This window comes from Heterocephalus glaber, unplaced genomic scaffold, assembly GCF_053883595.1.
Source record: "Heterocephalus glaber isolate CG9 unplaced genomic scaffold, H.glaber_assembly_v1.0 deba00000546, whole genome shotgun sequence".
In the NCBI taxonomy this organism is placed as follows: Eukaryota; Metazoa; Chordata; class Mammalia; order Rodentia; family Bathyergidae; genus Heterocephalus; species Heterocephalus glaber.
Genome location: NW_028258147.1, coordinates 42,090,587 through 42,107,300, shown reverse-complemented (window position 1 = coordinate 42,107,300; position 16,714 = coordinate 42,090,587). Strand labels below are relative to the sequence as shown.

General features: G+C 40.1%; 1 protein-coding gene across 6 annotated transcripts in view; it reads right to left on the bottom strand.

Annotated features, from left to right (window-relative positions):
* Naa35 (N-alpha-acetyltransferase 35, NatC auxiliary subunit) overlaps positions 1-3,197 on the bottom strand; it is a 65,757-nt gene extending 62,560 nt beyond the window's left edge. Inside the window, exons 1-2 of one of the 6 annotated variants that reach the window (XM_087204816.1) lie at positions 3,067-3,197; positions 2,228-2,370 (exon numbers count right to left, since the gene is read on the bottom strand). In XM_087204816.1, the coding sequence (XP_087060942.1) occupies positions 2,228-2,351 (124 nt within the window). In that variant the 5' untranslated portion in view covers positions 2,352-2,370; positions 3,067-3,197. Of the gene's footprint in view, positions 1-2,227; positions 2,371-2,937 lie in introns of all 6 variants that reach the window. The other 5 variants (XM_087204815.1, XM_087204810.1, XM_087204812.1 and 2 more) reach the window with 5 other exon arrangements.
* Positions 3,198-16,714: the final 13,517 nt, after the last annotated feature.

Here is a 16,714-nt window from a genome sequence, read left to right as displayed (position 1 = left end):
CAAAATCTTTTTTCATCTCACTTAAGAATGACTTTGATAGCTACAATTCATTAAGGAAACAGAATTCAAAACTATAGTGGCACCACCTCACACCCATTAAGATGGTTACTACAAAAAAAAATAGCAAATGTTTAGGGGAAAAAAAGCTACTGTTGAGGCTCAGCAGCATGTATTTTTTTTTGGTACCGGGGATCGAACTCAGGACCTTCCGCTTGTGAGGCAGGCAGCAGAACCACTGAGCTAAATCCCCGGCTCAGCAGTATGTATCTTAAACCACTCAAAGCAAAAGGGAAAATTAAATACATGGAAGACTGACTCAAACCATAGTTGTACTGATTCAAAACCAATCAGGGAAATGATTAAGAAACACCTCTCTCTCACGTTCCTTTCACCACACTAGCATTCACCAATCCAAACACATCAATTTGTCACATGTAACCTTCTTATTCCACTCTAGAACCCAGTCCAAGTCTTTATCACCTCAAACTAGGGTGGTGCAAAATCTTGCATCTGAGGGTATAGGCTCTTGCTATCCCAACAATCACAAATTATGCTTTCATACACTTACACCACCAAATTAAATACCCTGAGTAACAATGGATGCCATCACCAAGTGCTTATTAGAATAGATCAAGTACTTTACATCCACCATCTAATTTAATCACTTTATAAAGTAGCAGTAATACTTTACAAAGAAAGCTAAGACTCAGATAAAACTATTCAATTAACTAAAACAACTGAGTTGGGACTTTTGCCCATGTCTGACTCAAAAGCCTATTTTGCTATTTACGTACTGAGAAGATACTGTCCCAGTCACTGTATTAAACATCCAGGGCATCATACTTTCAATCTTAGACTCAAAACCCTTAAAAATTTCCCATGTTCATAAACCAAGTTCAAAGTAAGTAAACAAAATGAAAAAACTGAAGACTCTCCACTGAAAAATGTTCTGCAGCTGAACACTTACTTCCCCAAACATAAAGCTCTCACTAAACTCTGGCTCATAAAATTCATCGCAGTCTACAAAGATCCCCAAACCACCACTTACAGAAACTCAGCCTTTCCTGTAAGGCTCAACTTAAAAGCTATATACTCTTCCTCATTTAGATTCATGACAGCTCCCTAATACATATCTCTTAAAATCAGGGCAAGATATATATGATCCACTTAATCGTCTAAGACTTTTGAGCACAAAAACTACACTGTAACTCACACTTCTTTCTCCCTGAGTTAGACATATATGGGCAACTCCCAGTTTAATCTTCTTTCCATCTTACTGGGGCATATTTTAACTAGACAAGTATTTCAAACAGTAAAAGGGTAAGCACGGGATTTTCTTATACTTAGCTGGCTCCCTTCCCACTTGAAGCTGCTCCAAGGTTCACCCCTTAAAAGCACTATTCAAACAAACACACTCCACCTTACCAAAGGACCTAGGTAAGCTTCTTGAGAAGACAGAAGCCACCAGGTATGAATTCCTCCATCATTCCTCCCCAGCTACTTCATAGTTATACCTATATCTTCATCATCATAACCTCAGTTCTTCTGGGCTCAGTGTGTAATCCTGCTTTCCCCCAGTTAATTTCCCTACCATGTTCTAGAGCCCATCCTCTCTTTTCAGTCTGTAATCTTTACTATCTGTTCCTTTCTCATCAGTCTTCCTCTAAGGCTTTTTCCCTTCAACAAATGACCTCAATCTTTTCTCTAATCATTTATTTTCAAAAACTTCTTCAGCACCTTGTGACTGGAACTGATGGGGCAGTGGTACAAAACTGAAGCCTGAGTGGTAAGCAGGGACGAGACCTTATAAGGCCAAAAAGTGGAGTGGATTTTACTCTGCCTGCAACAGGAAGCCACTGGAAGATCTCAAGCAGGGTTCTGACCATTTTCAAAGCTCAAATATACAAAAACACTTTTGGTCAACATAATTAGTGTTTCCACAATTAGAAACTGTTTTAGAAATTGCTGAAATGCATCCTCTAACCTGTTACTTCAAGGTCAGGAAAATGTAAAGGGACACATTGTCTCAGCATCTCTAAACTGAATCAAACACATACTGGCTTAAAATGAAAGTTAAAATCACAGGGCAGAGAGTAAGCGTGGTTAACAAACTTGATAAGTTACACTTACCTGTTGAGTTTTTCTAATTTATCAAGTAAATTTACAAATTACCATCACAATTTCACTTCCCAGATTCTGAACTTCTAATCCAAAAATCCCAACTCACCTCGACAAGCTTCTTCAAAATCTTGGGTTATGTCCACCCAGCTTGTATTGCTTTTTTCCATTTTTTCAGGGACAGTGAGCTCCCATCCTGAATCATCATCATCCACAGAAGCTTTCATAACCATTATTCCTGTGAGATGGACACTGGTGTAAAAGAAAGGATGTAGTTTTCAGGACAAAAATATCTACAAAACTGTGTGTTTAAGCATCAAGTGAAAGACTGACTAAACTAAGCTGAGTGCTTCTGAGTCTGAGGATGGTCCTGCAAAATATTACCTCAATGCAATTAAATCTCATATTAACACGTACTGCGTCTCACTAATGCCCTTCACCTACCATGGCTCATACTTTGCTTTTCTATTTAAAAATGAAAAGAAAATCACAAACCATCCCACCACTGGCCTAAAAAGAACCAACTCCAGAGATTCCAACTTTCCACTCTGGCCATCAATGGTCCAGGAGCACTACTCAGGGCACCCTCTCGCAGCGGAGGACCGGAGCGTGCCGAGCGTGGGCTCGGGTCTCCTAAGCGGAGGGACCGGACTGCCGCCGCGGGTGGGCACCGCACGCCGCCCGGCCAGCCGGCCCGCCCCGGCCCACGGCGCGGAGGCCAGGACGGCGTGGAGCCGCGCGCGAAGGCGGGTTCCCCAGGCCCGGCGACAGGCGAGACTGGGCCTCAGCAGCCAGCGGCAGCCGCGCCTCGCCTCCTACCTGAGGCTCGCGGAGGGCCGGGGCCCCAGGGTGACCTGGTGTCCCGGGGGCCGCACACACGCGGGAACGGCAGCTCTGGGACCCGAGAGCCTGGGGGGGTTCTCAGAGGCTCGCAGAGGCAGACCCTACCTACTCCTCCAGCGGACACCGGCGCCGCCCAGCACCGCACGGAGCACGGAAATAACGACGCCGCCGCCCCCTCCCCTCAGCCCAGCTCGACTGGCCGCCTCCACGCATGCGTACGCCGGTGCGCGCGGCCCCGCCCCCTCTCTACTCCCCGGGACTTCGCACTCCCCGGCCACACCCCCTTCCTCGCCACTACCACCGTTCGGCTGTCCTCTTTCTCACGGGATTAGAAGCACTCGCGAGACCCTTAGGCCAACTCCTGGGTAGTGGGTGGGTCCCGGAAAGGGCGGGGCCTACGCCTCAGCCCGGCGGATGCTGCGCCGAGATGGAGCGCGGCAGGAGGAAAGATGGTACTCTCTGCCTGCAGGTCGCGGGCGTGAAGAAACGGACCGGGACAGTCCCGACCTGCCGCCACCGGACACCGAGTTTAAGTTTTCCAGGCACCGCCAGTGGGGTTCGTGAGGGAAAATTGAAACAAAATAGCTACAAAATCAAGACAGCCATGTTTTTCTGCACTCTCTAATGATTTAGATTTTTCTTAAACATATTAATAAGATGATGTTTTTAAATGAGGTTACGAAAATAGATTGGCCTGGGTAAGAAGCACATCTTGATCACCACATATGCGTTAGAGTGGCCTCAAGTTAAAAGACAATACCAAATGTTGGCAAGGTCACGGAGCAACTGGACTTGTATTTGCAGCACTTGGAGTGCAGAACAGTGCCATCATTTCGGAAAGCTTTTGTAGTCATATGCTTGTCCTGTGATCCAGGAATTCTACTCCTAGGAATTTACAAAAATGCTTGTACATAAGTGTTTATAGCAGCTGTAATTTTAGTGATCAAAAACTGGAAAACGCCCTAATATTTTGAACTGATGATTGAATAAACTTGGGACATACTCATGCAATGTAATGAATACTAATTATCCATAAACAGGAATCAACTAGTTGGCATGCAACAAGAATAAATTTAAAAATTCACTGAGCAAAGGAAATAAACCACAAAATATTATGATTCTATTTACATGAAACTAAAAAGGCAGATCTTACCTATAGTGACAAAATATATCAGTGTCTGCTTAGGGGGTCAAGAAAGGTTTAGCTTGGATAGAGCTTGGTGACGAGGTAATGGAAGTGTCTATATCTTGATTGTAGAGATGGTTATGTGAGTGAATACATTTATTAAAATTTACTGAAAGTACAAAATATGCATTTTATTGTCTCTGAGTCAAGCCTCAGTAGTTGATTTTTTTTTTTTTTTTGGTATCGGCGATCGAACTCGGGACCTTGAGCTTTCGAGGCAGGCGCTAGAACCACTGAGCTAAATCTCAGGCCCTCAGTAGTTGATTTTGTAAAAATAAAAAATGCTTCCAAACCAGGTATGATGACACACACATGTAATCCCAGCACTGGGGAGGCTGAGGCAGGATCTCTGAGAGTTCTAGGCCAGCCTGAGCTATATAGTTCACAGCCAGCCTAAACTACACAGGGAGACTCTTGTCTCAAAACACAAACAAGACAAAACAAAATGCCCATTAAGCAAAACAGCAGATTACAAAACAATATAATAGCATTGCCAATTTTTTATTTTCAAAAATGCATTAATGTATAGAAATGTTAAGACATCATCTAGAATGGTATTTACTTAACTGTTTTAATCTGTTTTGAGGAATAAGATGCTGAGCAAATTTTTGAGAGTATTTTTTTACTTCTGTTATTATAAATTGTAAGTGGAGGATACTAAGAATTGCTGTATGTGAGGTGATGAAAATGTAAATTAACCTGATTGTAGTAATTATTTCACAGTATATGTATCTCAAAACATGATTTTTGTTTGTTTTGTTTTGAGAGAGGGCCTTGCTGTGTAGCCCAGTTTGAGGCTCGAAGTGATCCTCCTGCCTCAGCCTCCCAAATGCCGGGATTACAGGCATGTGCCACCATATCCAGCTCCTTAAACATAATAGTTTGCACGTTAAAATAACATATAATATATATGTATATGATTATTTTTTCCAGTATGGCTGTGTACTGATTAATTCTCAGAAAAGACAGTCACCCTACTTCACTAAAGGATTGTGTTATAATTTTTTCAACTAGTTCTCTGTTGATGAATATTTAGGTTGTTTTTAGGCTTTTGCTGTTAGGAAAGTGCTTTCATCCATAGCTGTGTGTATAGGCCTGGTCAACTGAGAGAAACACAAACAGGTTAAATGGAAACAAAATCAGGTTGTACTTGAGAAGAGCACTGCAATAGGAACAGCAGAGCATTATAATGGGAATACTCTTGCCATTGTCTACTGTGGGCAACAGTCTTTGACCACTGATTAATAACAGGGCAGTATCAGCAAAGATTGAACAGACAGTTGCTGGGCAATTGCCCTCTCAGAAGTATTCTCACTATTTTTGTACATATTTAATTTTTTCATGATAAAAGTTTTCTAAAAGAAAAAATTTCTGTCCGTATTGACTTTATCTCACTAGAGGTAAATATGGTCATGATTCTGTGATATTACCATTATCCCAGCATGAAACGTGGCAACAAGGTATGTCAATGCAAAGTAAAACATTTTGTTTTGAAAAAGAGATTGAAAATTTTTATATTGTCTTTCCTTAAATGTTGAGGAAAAAGTTACTATTTGGTGACCTAAATTCTTTCAGTGTTTATTACAATTATTGCAACAACTATTTGTGATATTTGTTATATAACCAACATATCTTTACCAATGTATCCTTCAGTAGGAAGAAAATTAAAATATCAAAATCCCTCATAATCCCATACTCAGAAATGATATTTGTTCATATTGTTCATTTATTTTCCCTGCGTACATATGATTTAACAACAGGGTTTTTGCTACATTTATTATCTGCATTCTATTTAACTTTAAAATGGATTGTAAAAGGCTGGGGATGTAGCTCAATGGCACCACAGCTGCCTGGCAAGCACAAAGTCCTGAGTTAGATTCCCGGTACCGAAAAAAAAAATGGATTGTGAAAATCTTACATATTAGTAAAACTCACTCTGGAATACTCAGACACACTAATTTTTACTTAGACACACTCATTTTAAGTTTTCCCAAAAGTCTCACTTATTTTTCCTTTTTGGTTTCTGATCTTGTCAATTTTTTTCTCACCAGTCTTGTAACCAATCATCTAACTCATAAGATTTATCCCATTTACTTATTTTTTTTTAAAAAAAATACCTTTTTTAATGTCTTAATTCTTAGGGTATACTTTCTAATGCATTAATTTCTTATTTTATTCTTATTAATACCTTCTCAGACTGTATATTCTCTCCTAATTTCATAAGATTAGTTGGTTCTTTTAATTGTATCACTCATTTAATAATGAGAACATATAAATAATACCTCTTCCTACAGGCTTTAGTTATAAAATATTCCCATTTCTATTGAATCTCTCTTCATTTTGTCTCTCTTAATTTTTTTCCTTGACCCAAAGGTTATTTAAAATTTTGAATGTCATCATCATATTATGTATTTTTAATTTTACTGGCTAGTAACTAATGTCCCAATGCACTGAAATTTCATGATATATATGCTAAAGCATGAGTGTATTTTCCTTCATTTTGCTGGGCAGTAAGTGGACCCTTTAAATGTGACAATACACACCTTTTAGTTCTAGGAAATTTGTTTAAATTGTATTTCATTATGTCTTCTCACCTTTTTCCACAGCTCTCAATTTCTAGGAATCTTACTAGATTTCAGATGTAAGAGTTCCTTAACTTGTCCTTCAATTTTTTTCTCTATTTTAAATGTATATGTTTTGCTTTATTTGCTGGGTTTTTCTAATTTATCTTCTAAATTTCACACCAAATTTTTTGGCTATCACCTTTTAAGTTTTCAAGTGCTCTTTTTTATTCTCTTCTGACTGTAATAGAATACTGTTTACCTTTCATGTATGGATTATCTTCTCATGTTTATAATAACATTAATCATTTTCTCTTCCCGCCTATTTTATTTCATCTAAGTTTTGTTACAAATTACAGTTATCCTTTGGTATTCATGGATTGGTTCCAAGACCCCCTACAGATAAAATCTGCTCATCACTTCTATAAAATGATGTAGTATTTTCATATAACCAACACACATCCTACTATATACTTTAAGTCATCTCTACATTACTCATAGTGACTAATACAATGTAAATGCTGTGTGGAAAGCAATTATACTATAGTGTTTAGGGAATAATGACCCCAAAAAGTCAGGTTTTTGTTTTGTTTTTTGGTTTTTTTTTAGACTGCGCCTCACTATGTACTTCAGGCTGGCCTCAAACTTGCAGCAATCCTCCTGCCTCAGCCTCCTGAGTGCTGGGATTACAGGCATGTAATCCAACAAAAAGTTTAGAGTTTTCCTTTTCTGGATATTTTTAATCCTCAGCTGATTGAATCCATGGATGCAGCACCCATGGATACGGAGGGCAAACTATATTTCAGTCTCTATCTTTCATACTAAAGATTTCTTCTATTTGGTGATCCTTGGCTGATTGTCCAAAGGGAAGCAAGGGGTTCCAAAGGGTGGACTAAGGCTCTGTATGGTGGGGCCTGTCAAATGTTGGCTTCCCTAGATCTGGCTGGACCATTCCACTGGTCTTGTGTCTTGGGGTGGTTCAGGTTCCTAACGTATGTACTTCAGATCTAGGACTTTCAGGTATTGGCTGTGCCACCTGGGCACTGCAAAACCCTAGGAGACACCATACACATGACCCAGGGTATGAGGGCTCCTCCAGAGCTGGGTGTCTTAGCCCTGCTCTCCGCAGCTGCCAGCTGCCAGCCATTTGAGTGGAGGAAGACAGCTGGGAAGTAAGGGGTGGGCAATCTGAACAGCCACTACTGCATTTTCCCTGAATCTCCCCCTTCACAAGGCAGTCCTCTTGCGTCTTTTGGGGTGTCCCTTTCTAGGCCATGCTAACCCCTTGTTGCCAGAGAGGTTCTCTCCTTTACTCTTTTCAGCTTTGTGCAGAGTTTGAGGAGGCCAATAACATACCACATGGAACTAGGGAGCGGATGTCAGGTCGAAATGCTTCTTAAGCACACTCTGCAGCCTCACTCTCGCCACTTTTTAAAAAATTTTATTTATGTATTTCTTTTTTGGTGCCGGGAATAGAGCTCTGGACCTTGTGCTTGAGAGGCAGGCGGCGACACCACTGAGCTAAGTCCCCGGCCCTCTAACCACCTCTGGAAGTTGCTGGTCCCATCAATTTCTGAGTTTTCCATAGTATGAGTGGGTGGTCCCTTGGCTTTCCCCAAACTGGTTCATAATCTAAACATCTTGGAAGGGCTAAGTCAATGCCTTCCTCCACCTGCTTCATCTCTTCAAATATACTGTTCATTTTTTCTTCATCCATTCATTTTGTTCTTCTGGAAGTCAACACCGTTGTCCAAACCTGGTTTGGTGGTGCTGACCTGTAATGCCAGCACTCCTGGAGGCTGAAGCAAAAGGATCCCAAGTTCCAGCCCAGCCTCAGCAACTTTGCAACTAGCAAGACCCTGTGTCAAAAAAAATTTTTTTTCTTGAAGCTGGGAATGTAGGTCGGTGCAAAGGCCCTGGGTTTAATCTCCACTAAAAACAAACAAAAACCCTCAAAAATCACTGTCCACTGCTCAATATTGAATGAAAGTCTGACTTTAGGAATTGTGTATTAGTCACATTCCCATCACTGGCTCAGAAGACCTGACACTCACACACAAGGATTCAAGAGGTTTATTTTGGCAAACACTCTCAGACTTCAGTGCATGGTGTCAATGCAGAAATGGTAGGGGGCACAGTGGAGGAAAGCTGGTCAATTCATACGAGCGGAGAGGAGAGGAGAGGGGGAGGGGGAGGGAGAAGAAGAGAAAAGAGGAGGGTGAGGAGGAAGAGCAGGAGGGGGGAGGAGAAGTGAGGGAGGAAGATAGAGAGGAGAAGGTAGGAGAAGCCAGGGAACATGCCCACAGTGATTCGCCTCATTATTTTTGTTTTGTTTTGTTAAATTCTTTTATTGGTACATTGTAGGCATACAACACAATTACATTTCTCATTGGGAATTGTACCTTTACATAATGCATCTTGGTTCTTATTTTTTCCCCATTCCTAGCCCTCCCTTCACCCCCTCCGCCCTTCTCTGTTTACAAAGACTTTATTTCCATTTCTCATCATTTTGTCCTTTCCCTTCTTTCCTTTCCCCTGCCCCTCCCACTACCCCTACCCCTCTGGACCTTTTCTTCCTATTTCACATTATCAATTATTCATTCTAATCATTGGTAAATTTTAGGCATACAATATAATGACATTCATCATTGGAAATTTGCACCTTTACATAATCTCTCTTGGTTCTTGTTTTTCACCCTTGCCCAGCCCTCCCTTCAACCCCTCCATTCCTCCCTATTTACAAAAATTTTGTTCCTATTTTTCCATTTTCTCATAGTAATCCCATTCCCTTCTATCCTTTCCCCTAGCCCTCCCACTTCCTTCCCCTTTGTCCCTTTTCTTCCTATTTCACATTACCTATTAGACATTTAGTCCTTATTTACACTTTCAGTTTCTCATCCTAGAGAAACTATTCAGTATTTACACATGTGTGTCCTATTTATTTCACTTAAGAGTATGGCCTCAATGTGCATCCACTTAGCTATAAATGTCTCTAATTTCTCATTTTTTATGGCTGAGTAGTACTCCATTTTATTAAAAAACCACATTTTCTTGATCCAGTCTCCAGTTGATGGGCATTTGGACTGTTTCCAAGTTTTAGCTATCACAAACTGTGCTGCTATGAACATGGGTGCACATATATCACTGTGGTATGATTCTTTTAATTCTTTGGGGAAGATCCCCAGCAGTGGAATAGCGGGGTCAAATGGGACTTCCAGTCCTAGTTCTTTGAGGTATCTCCATACTGATTTCCACAGTGGTTGCACCAGTCTACACTCCCACCAGCAGTGGAGCAGGGTTCCTCTTTCCCCACAGCCCCGCAAGCATTGGTTATTGGTTGATTTCATGATAGCAGCCATTCTTTCTGGAATGAGGTGGAATCTCAATGTTGTTTTCATTTGCATCTCTCGAATGACCAGGGATGTTGAACATTTTTTCATGTATTTATTTGCTATTTCTACTTCTTTGTCAGAGAAATGTCTGTTCATTTCAGATGCCCATTTTCGAATTGGATCTTTAAATTTGGGAGGTCTAATCTTTTTAAGTTCTTTATAGATTCGAGATAGTAGACCTTTGTCTGAGGAAAAGCAGGTGAAGATTTTTCCCACATTGTGGGTTGTCTCTTCACATTGCTGGTGGTTTCTCTTGCTGTGCAGAAGCTTTTTAATAAGAAGAGATCCCACTTGTTGATTGTTTGTGCTAGTTCAACAGACAATTGAGGTTTTGTTCATAAAATCTTTTCCTACACCAATGTCTTCAAGAGTTCTACCTAACCTCTGTTCCAACTAGTTCAGAGTTTCTATTTTAAAATTTAGACCTTTAATCCATTTTGAGTTTAGTTTAGTGCATGGCGAGAGACATAGGTCTAGTTTTAATCTTTGGCAAGTTGAAGCCCAGTTTTTCCAGCACCATTTATTAAAGAGGCTATCTTTCCTGCAGTGAGGGTGTTTAGCTCCTTTATCTAAGATGAGATGGCTGAGTGTGTCTGGCGTTGTTTCTGCATCTTCTAAACTGTTCCACTGGTCCTCAGGTCTGTTTCTTTGCCAGTACCATACTGTTTTTATCACAGTTGCTTTGTAGTATAGTTGCAGGTTGGGGATTGTGATACCCCTTGCCATGTCTCTGTTACCTAGAATTGCTTTGCTATTCTGGGTCTCTTCTTGTTCCGAATGAATTTTTGGATTGTTTTCTCAAGGTCTGTGAATTATGCTTCTGGGATCTCAATTGGAATTGCATTAAATCTATATAGCAGTTTTGGAAGTATGGCCATTTGCACTATATTAATCCTTCCTACCCAGGAGCAGGGGATGTCTGTCCATTTTCTGATATCATCTTCAATCTCTCTTTTCAGAGTGCCATAGTTTTCAGAGAAGAGGTCTTTGATTTCTTTCATTAGGTTGGTTCCTAGGTATTTCAGCTTTTTGGATGCTATTGTGAAAGGAATTATTTGCCCTATTTCTCTCTCAGTGAGTCTGTCATTTGTGTAGAGGAAAGCTGTTGATTTTTGTGTGCTGACCTTGTAACCAGCACCTTGTAACCAGCTACTTGGCTGAATTTGGTTATTAAGTCTAGAAGACTTTTGGTGTAGTAGTTGGAGTTTTCTATATACAGTATCATGTCATCTGCAAATAGTGACAATTTGACTTCTTCATTTACTATCTTTATTCCTTTTATTTCTTTCTCTTGTCTAATTGCCATGGCTAATGTTTCCAGAACTATATTGAACAAGAGTGGTGATAGTGGACATCCTTGTCTTGTTCCTGACTTTAGTGTGAAGGATTTCAGTTTTTGACCATTTAGTATGATATTGGCTGTTGGTGTTTCATAGATGGCTTCTATCAGTTTGAGGTAGAGACCATCTATTCCAATTTTTTGTAGGGTTTTTATCAAAAATGCATGTTGGATTTTGTCAAATGCTTTTTCTGTGTCTATGGAGATAATCATATGGTTTTTGTCCTTGGCTCTATTGATATAGTGTATTACATTCATTGATTTGTGTATGTTGAACTATCCCTGCATCCCTGGGATGAATCCCACTTGATCAGGCTGTATGATCTTCTTGATGATCTTCTGCATTCTATTTGCCAGTATCTTCTGTAGGATTTTTGCATCTATGTTCTTTAGTGAGATTGGCCTATAGTTCTTCTTTTTGGTTGGGTCTTTCTCTGCTTTGGGGATCAAGGTGATGCTTGTTTCCAGGAATGAATTTGGGAGTATTGCTTCCTTTTCAATTTCATTGAAGAGTTTAAACAGTAGTGGCAGTAGTTCCTTTCTAAATGTCTTGTAGAATTCAGCAGTGAAGCCATCAGGGCCCGGGCTTTTCTTAGTTGATAAGTTTTTAATTACATTTTCAATTTCATTGGTTGATATTGGGCTGTTCAGAATTTTTAGGTCTTCTTCATTCAACTTTGGTAATTCATATGTATCTAGGAATCTGTCCATTTCTTCTGTGTTGTCCATCTTATTGGCATATAGGTTCTGGAAGTAGGTATTGACGATCCTCTAGATTTCTGCTGGGTCTGTTATAATTTCACCCTTTTCATTCCTAACTGCATGGATTTGGGCCTTTTCTTTCCTTTTTCTGACAAGGTTGGCTAAGGGTTTGTCAATTTTGTTGATTCTTTGAAGAACCAACTCTTGGCTTTATTGATTTTTTGTATCATTCTCTTAGTCTCCATTGCATTGATTTCTCCTCTGATCTTTATAATTTCCTCCCTTATATGGGCTTTGGGTTTGTCCTGCTCTTCTTTTTCTAGAAGCTTGATATTCAGCATCAGGTTGTTTAGTTGGGCTCGTTCTGTTTTCCTAATATACGTATTCACTGCTATGAATTTCCCTCGTAAGACTGCTTTCATTGTGTCCCATAGATTCCAATATGTTGTATTGTCATTGTCATTTAATTGAAGGAACTGTCTGATTTCTTCCTTAATTTCCTCTGTGACCCATTGGTTATTCAGAAGTGTGTTGTTCAATTTCCACGTGTTTATGAAATTTTTCTAGTTTCTTTTGCTATGGATCTCCAATTTCATCGCACTATGGTCTGATAATATACAGGGGATAACTTCAATTCCTTTGCACTTATTTAAACATGTTCTATGTGTGAGTATGTGGTCTATTTTGGAGAATGACCCATGTGCAGCTGAGAAGAATATGTATTCTGATTTTGTGGGGTGGAACACTCTGTAAACATCTGGTAATTTCATTTGTTCAAGAGTTTGATTGTGTTCTCGTATTTCATTACTTATTTTTAGTCTAGTTGATCTATCTATTTGTGACAGTGGGGTGTTGAGGTCCCCCACTACAATTGTATTAGTACATATATGACTTTTCATGTCCGTTAGTATTTGTTTTATATAGTTGGGTGCACGAGTGTTTGGTGCATAGATATTTATGATTGTCATCTCTTCCTCTTGGATTGTTCCCTTTACAAGGATGTAGTGTCCTTCTTCATCTCTCTTAATTGGTGTTGGTTTGAAATCTACTTGATCTGCAAAGAGGATAGCTACTCCTCCTTTTTTGGGGGTTCCTGTCGCATGGAGTATTGTTTTCCACCCTTTAACTTTCAGTCTATGAGTTTCCTTTTGAATTAAGTGTGTTTCTTGTATGCAGCATATTGTTTGATTTTGCTTCTTGACCCATTCTGCCAGTCTATTTCTTTTGATTGGTGAATTGAGACCATTAACGTTGATGGTTATAACTGAAACGTATTGACTTGTCATTGCCATGACTTTTTCTTTTTGTTGGGTTCTCCCCCTTTACATTTAATTTCTTGTCATGCCAGATGGGTTCATTCTGCTTTGGTTTCTGGGGTTGTGATCCTCAATGTCTGTTCCTAGGATATTGTGTAAAATTCTTTGGATTGCTGGTTTGGTATTTGAGAAGTTCCTAAGGTGCTCTTTGTCATGAAAGTATCTTATTTCTCCATCCATTTTGAAAGATAGTTTTGCAGGGTATATCAATCTGGGTTGGAGGCTGTTTTCTTTTAGGGCTTGGAATATGTCACTCCAAGCTCTTCTTGCCTTGATGATTTGTGTTGAGACATCTGCTGTGATTCTGATGGGCTTTCCTTTGTATGTGATTTGTTTCTTTTCTCTAACTGCTTGTAGAACGTTGTTCTTCTGTTGAGTTTCTGGAATCTTAACAATTATATGCCTATGTGTAGATTGTTTTTGATCAAGGCTATTTGGAGTCCTATATGCCTCACTTATCTGTATGTCAAGTTCTTTTCCCCTGCTTGGGACGTTTTCTGCCATTATTTCTGTGAAGAGATTTTTTTATGTCATCTCTACTCTCTCCTGTTTCTTCATTGAGCCCAATTAGTCTTATGTTATTCTTCTTTGCATCGTCTAGCAGCTGCTGGATTGATTTCTCATGTTCCCTTAGAATTTTGAAGCAATTTTTCTTTTCTTGGTCACTAATTGCAATCTTATCTTCTATATCTGAAATTCTGTTCTCACATTGGCTCATTCTGCTGTGTAGACTTTCAATGGAGTTTTTCATGTCCTGGAAATCTATTTGCATCTGTTTTATGGATTCCATTTGTTTCTTATGTTGGGATTCCATCATGTTCCTGAGCTCCTCTCTAGATTTATTAATCATGTCTTGCACTCGGGGCACAATTTCTCCTGTTATCTGAGAAATTATTTCTGATTTCATTTTTTCCAGATCCCCTTTTGTTGCCAGTTCAGTGGGTCCAGGTGTTTGAGTATCAGAGTGTTCCGTCTCATTTCCCTTTGGGGTTGCTGTAGGTGATCTGGAAGTCTGGTTTTGAGACTTATTTACGTGTTTTCTCATTTTGACTGGGGGTGGGTGGGCGGGGGGTGCTGTTGGCGCCTGAGCGGCTCACCTCCTCTGAGCTGGGAGAGGTTGTACAGGGGCTGGGAGCAGTGGGAGGGATGGTGGCCGGGAAGCCCCTTCCTCTGGACCAGGAGCAGTGGGATGGCAGCTCCGAAGCCCATACTCTGTGCCAGGAGCAGTGGGAGGGATGGTGGCTGGGACGCCCCTCCCTCTGGACCAGGAGCAGTGGGATGGCAGCTCAGAAGACCCTACCTCTGGGCCAGGAGCGGCTGGATGGATGGCAGCCTGGTAGCCCCTTCCTGACTTGCCTCTTTCAACCAAGACCCACCTCCTAACACTCATTCAGTTAGATGGTCACAAACAGATTAATCCACTGATAAGCACAGCACCCTCGCGATCCAATTATTTTCCAAAAGCCTCCCTTCTCAGCACAAGCGTCTCGGGGGAGATTTTTAGAACTGATCCATAGCAAGTGTCCTGAACATGTCAAACCCCACCGTCCCTAATGCAATGTGCTTACAAGGTTTTATGAACTGTAACACTCTTCTCAGTGATTTGATATTGTGGTTATTCAGTACCACATGACCACATTGTCTAGAAGGCTATTTATCTCAGCACTAACAGTGAAGTTTTAGTACTTTACTATGTCACATTCAGTCTTATAGCTGCTGATCCCATCTTCAAACATCTTTGAGCAAAAGACCTGTATTTTATGCTGTATCTCTTCAATAATCCATTCCAGTGACTTGAGTTTACAAAACTATCAAGGTGCTTCAGCATCTGTACTTTACAAATACCAAGCAAAGATGAGGAAAAAAATTATTTCCAGTTGCCCATAAAGCAGCTTTTCAGATACAGGACAATCTGTATTATGTCTCTTATGACTGTCAATGCTAAGATAAAGTAAAGTCCCTTTTATTCTAAAATAAATTGAACCAAAAGTCTAAGTCCTTACATGATGCATAAGCTTGTAAATTTCTCTCATCTTTTAGACATGACTTTTAAAAAAGTTTTAAATGGTCATGTTTAACTTTTAGAAAGGAAATATGAAATGTCACTTTAACCAGCATAACACATATATATGAAGTGTTTAGACAACTCTGTCAAAATTTAAAAACAAATTTAGACCCAGGCTGGATAGCATATGCCTGTAATCCAGTTACTTGGGAGGCTGATGCAGGAGGTTTATAAATTCGAGCCCAGCCTGGGCAATTTAGTGACACCCTTTTTTCAAAAACTGAAATAAAAAGGGCTAGGCCTGGGCATGGTGGTGCATGCCTGTAATCCCAGCAGTAGGGAGGCTGAGGTAAAAGAATTGCTGTGAGTTTGATGCCAGCCCGGGCAACATAGTGAGTTCAAGGCCAGCCTGAACTACAAAGTGAGACCCTGTCTCAAAAAATACCACAAAAAATAAAGGGCTTGGAATGCAGCTCAGTGGTAGAATATTTGCATAGCACATATGATGTATGGGGCCCTGGGTTCAATCCACAGTACCACACACATGGCGCACGCGCGCACACACACACACACACACACACACACACACACACAGAGTCTCAAAGAGAATTTGGTTATTTATAGAATAGTAGGTTTCCATGATTCTGTGCCAGCTATTCTTAAATATACTTGAACACAAATAGGATTTACTCTCATTGGTATTAAATCAGAATATTCAGAGTCCACCAAAAATATATTTACACACTTTAGGAGTTGACCGTACTATGTCTGGAAGCCAATGGCCACCACTTTGACTACCTCTTGCAATTGTAGAGGCCAAAGGTAACTTGTATTTATCTCATAATATCTCAATAAATTCGGTAGTAAAATATTTATACATCTTTTTTCCCAAGGTTTTCTTTTCCTGATGTATACATTTTTTTGGTGGGCTCTGTACAATGTGAAATTATAAAAAGGACTATGACTCAAAGCTGGAAGAAGTAGATAACGAAGTATCTACAATGAAACCCACTTTAGAATATTTCTCACAAAATTAAGAGCAAAATAATTTGTCAGTTATCCAGATAAGGTATTTTGGGAATTGAGTGGAGGTAAGATCATTGGTTCCAAACTATGATTGGTAACTTTTAATATGGCTGTAGTCTTTTTCTCCTTGGGATGTTCAGGAATCAGGATTGCTGCAGCCATATCAATACAGTGGTACCTCAGTTCACAAACTTAGTTCATTCTAGGATTCTGGAAAAGATGGCCA